The sequence below is a fragment of the Otolemur garnettii genome, unplaced genomic scaffold (assembly GCF_000181295.1).
Source record: "Otolemur garnettii isolate 467f Iridium unplaced genomic scaffold, OtoGar3 scaffold00088, whole genome shotgun sequence".
NCBI lineage: Eukaryota > Metazoa > Chordata > Mammalia > Primates > Galagidae > Otolemur > Otolemur garnettii.
Window position 1 is genome coordinate 7,731,298 of NW_003852483.1, and position 1,448 is coordinate 7,732,745.

At 52.9% G+C, this 1,448-nt stretch overlaps 1 protein-coding gene across 2 annotated transcripts in view; it reads left to right on the forward strand.

Moving 5' to 3' along the window:
* Nucleotides 1–1,448, forward strand: part of BICD2 (BICD cargo adaptor 2) — a 71,705-nt gene that overhangs the window by 61,641 nt on the left and 8,616 nt on the right. For both annotated transcript variants that reach the window (XM_012808382.1, XM_023516260.1), the window contains exon 4: nucleotides 574–1,029. In XM_012808382.1, coding sequence (XP_012663836.1) covers nucleotides 574–1,029 — 456 coding nt within the window. The remainder of the gene's footprint in view (nucleotides 1–573; nucleotides 1,030–1,448) is intronic.

The following is a 1,448-nucleotide window of genomic DNA, read 5'->3' on the forward strand; positions in this document are numbered from 1 at the left end:
CTGGGCTCAAGCAAGTCTCCTGCCTCAGCCTCCCAAGTAGCTGGGATCACAGGCGCCCGCCCAGCTATTTTTTGGTTGCAGCTGTCATTGTTGTTGTTTTGGTGGGCCTGGGCTGGATTCAAACCCGCCACCTTAGGTGTATGTGGCTGGCGCCTTAGCCACTTGAGCCACAGGCACCGAGCCATGGTATTATTTTTTAAGTGACCTAATAGAAATTTGGCAGCGCAGATGTATGGTATTCTCAGTGGACAGAGTCTCAGCTCTGGGCTGTAGCGCATCCTTGGCTCTACATGTTGCCCTCCCCTCGTGTGCACTCGTCCCAGTGGAGGTAGGGGTGCTGGGATAACTCCTGTGCATCTGTACCTCATAGTCCAGAACCCTCCTAATGTCCTTATTCCCCGGTCGGGGAAGCAGCCTTGGCCTAGACACATTGCTGCCCCTAGGCAGGAAAGCACTTCGCCTTGCCCTTCCTGGCCAGGGGAGTTAGGGTGTGGATGGGTTTTCCTTATTTATCAGGCATAAAAAGGAGCCTGCGAGTTGCCTTGATGTGAAAGTGTGTGACTTCTCTCCTAGGTGGAATTCGAGGGCCTTAAGCATGAGATCAAGCGTCTGGAAGAAGAGACAGAGTACCTCAACAGCCAGCTGGAGGATGCCATCCGGCTCAAGGAGATCTCAGAGCGGCAGCTGGAGGAGGCGCTGGAGACACTGAAGACGGAGCGGGAGCAGAAGAACAGCCTGCGTAAGGAGCTGTCCCACTACATGAGCATCAACGACTCCTTCTACACCAGCCAGCTGCACGTGTCACTGGATGGCCTCAAGTTCAGTGATGATGCCGCAGAGCCCAACAACGATGCTGAGGCCCTGGTCAATGGCTTTGATCATGGCACCCTGGCCAAGCTACCGCTGGACAACAAAAGCTCCACGCCCAAGAAGGATGGCCTTGCGCCACCCTCCCCCAGCCTCGTCTCTGACCTACTCAGTGAGCTCAACATTTCTGAGATCCAGAAGCTGAAGCAACAGCTGATGCAGGTGGGTAGGCATCAGGACCCATGGGATGCCGTGCTTACCCGAGTTCTGCATGCAACCTCACCAGCACTTACCTGTTTATTGATGTTAATTTGTTTTCACTTACATTGATTTTAAAACCTGTATCATTAAGGTAAATGAAACTTCAGTAGTACAGGGAAGAGTCTCAGGAATAGTTCCTTGGCACATGGTACCCATGTTGGTCTCCCATTACTGACATAGTCTCGAGGTGAATTGATGAGACACTGGCCCTATATGTGACTCCTGCACTCAAGGCCATGCATGGGCTCATCTCTTGAGAGATGGATTGCCATTGATTCAGCAAATGTTGGTCTACTGCTCTCTGAGGCATAAGAAAGGAGAGCCATAGAGCCACGTCCTCCAGGGCAGAGGACTGAGGCACTGAGAGTCCTTGCCGCCCC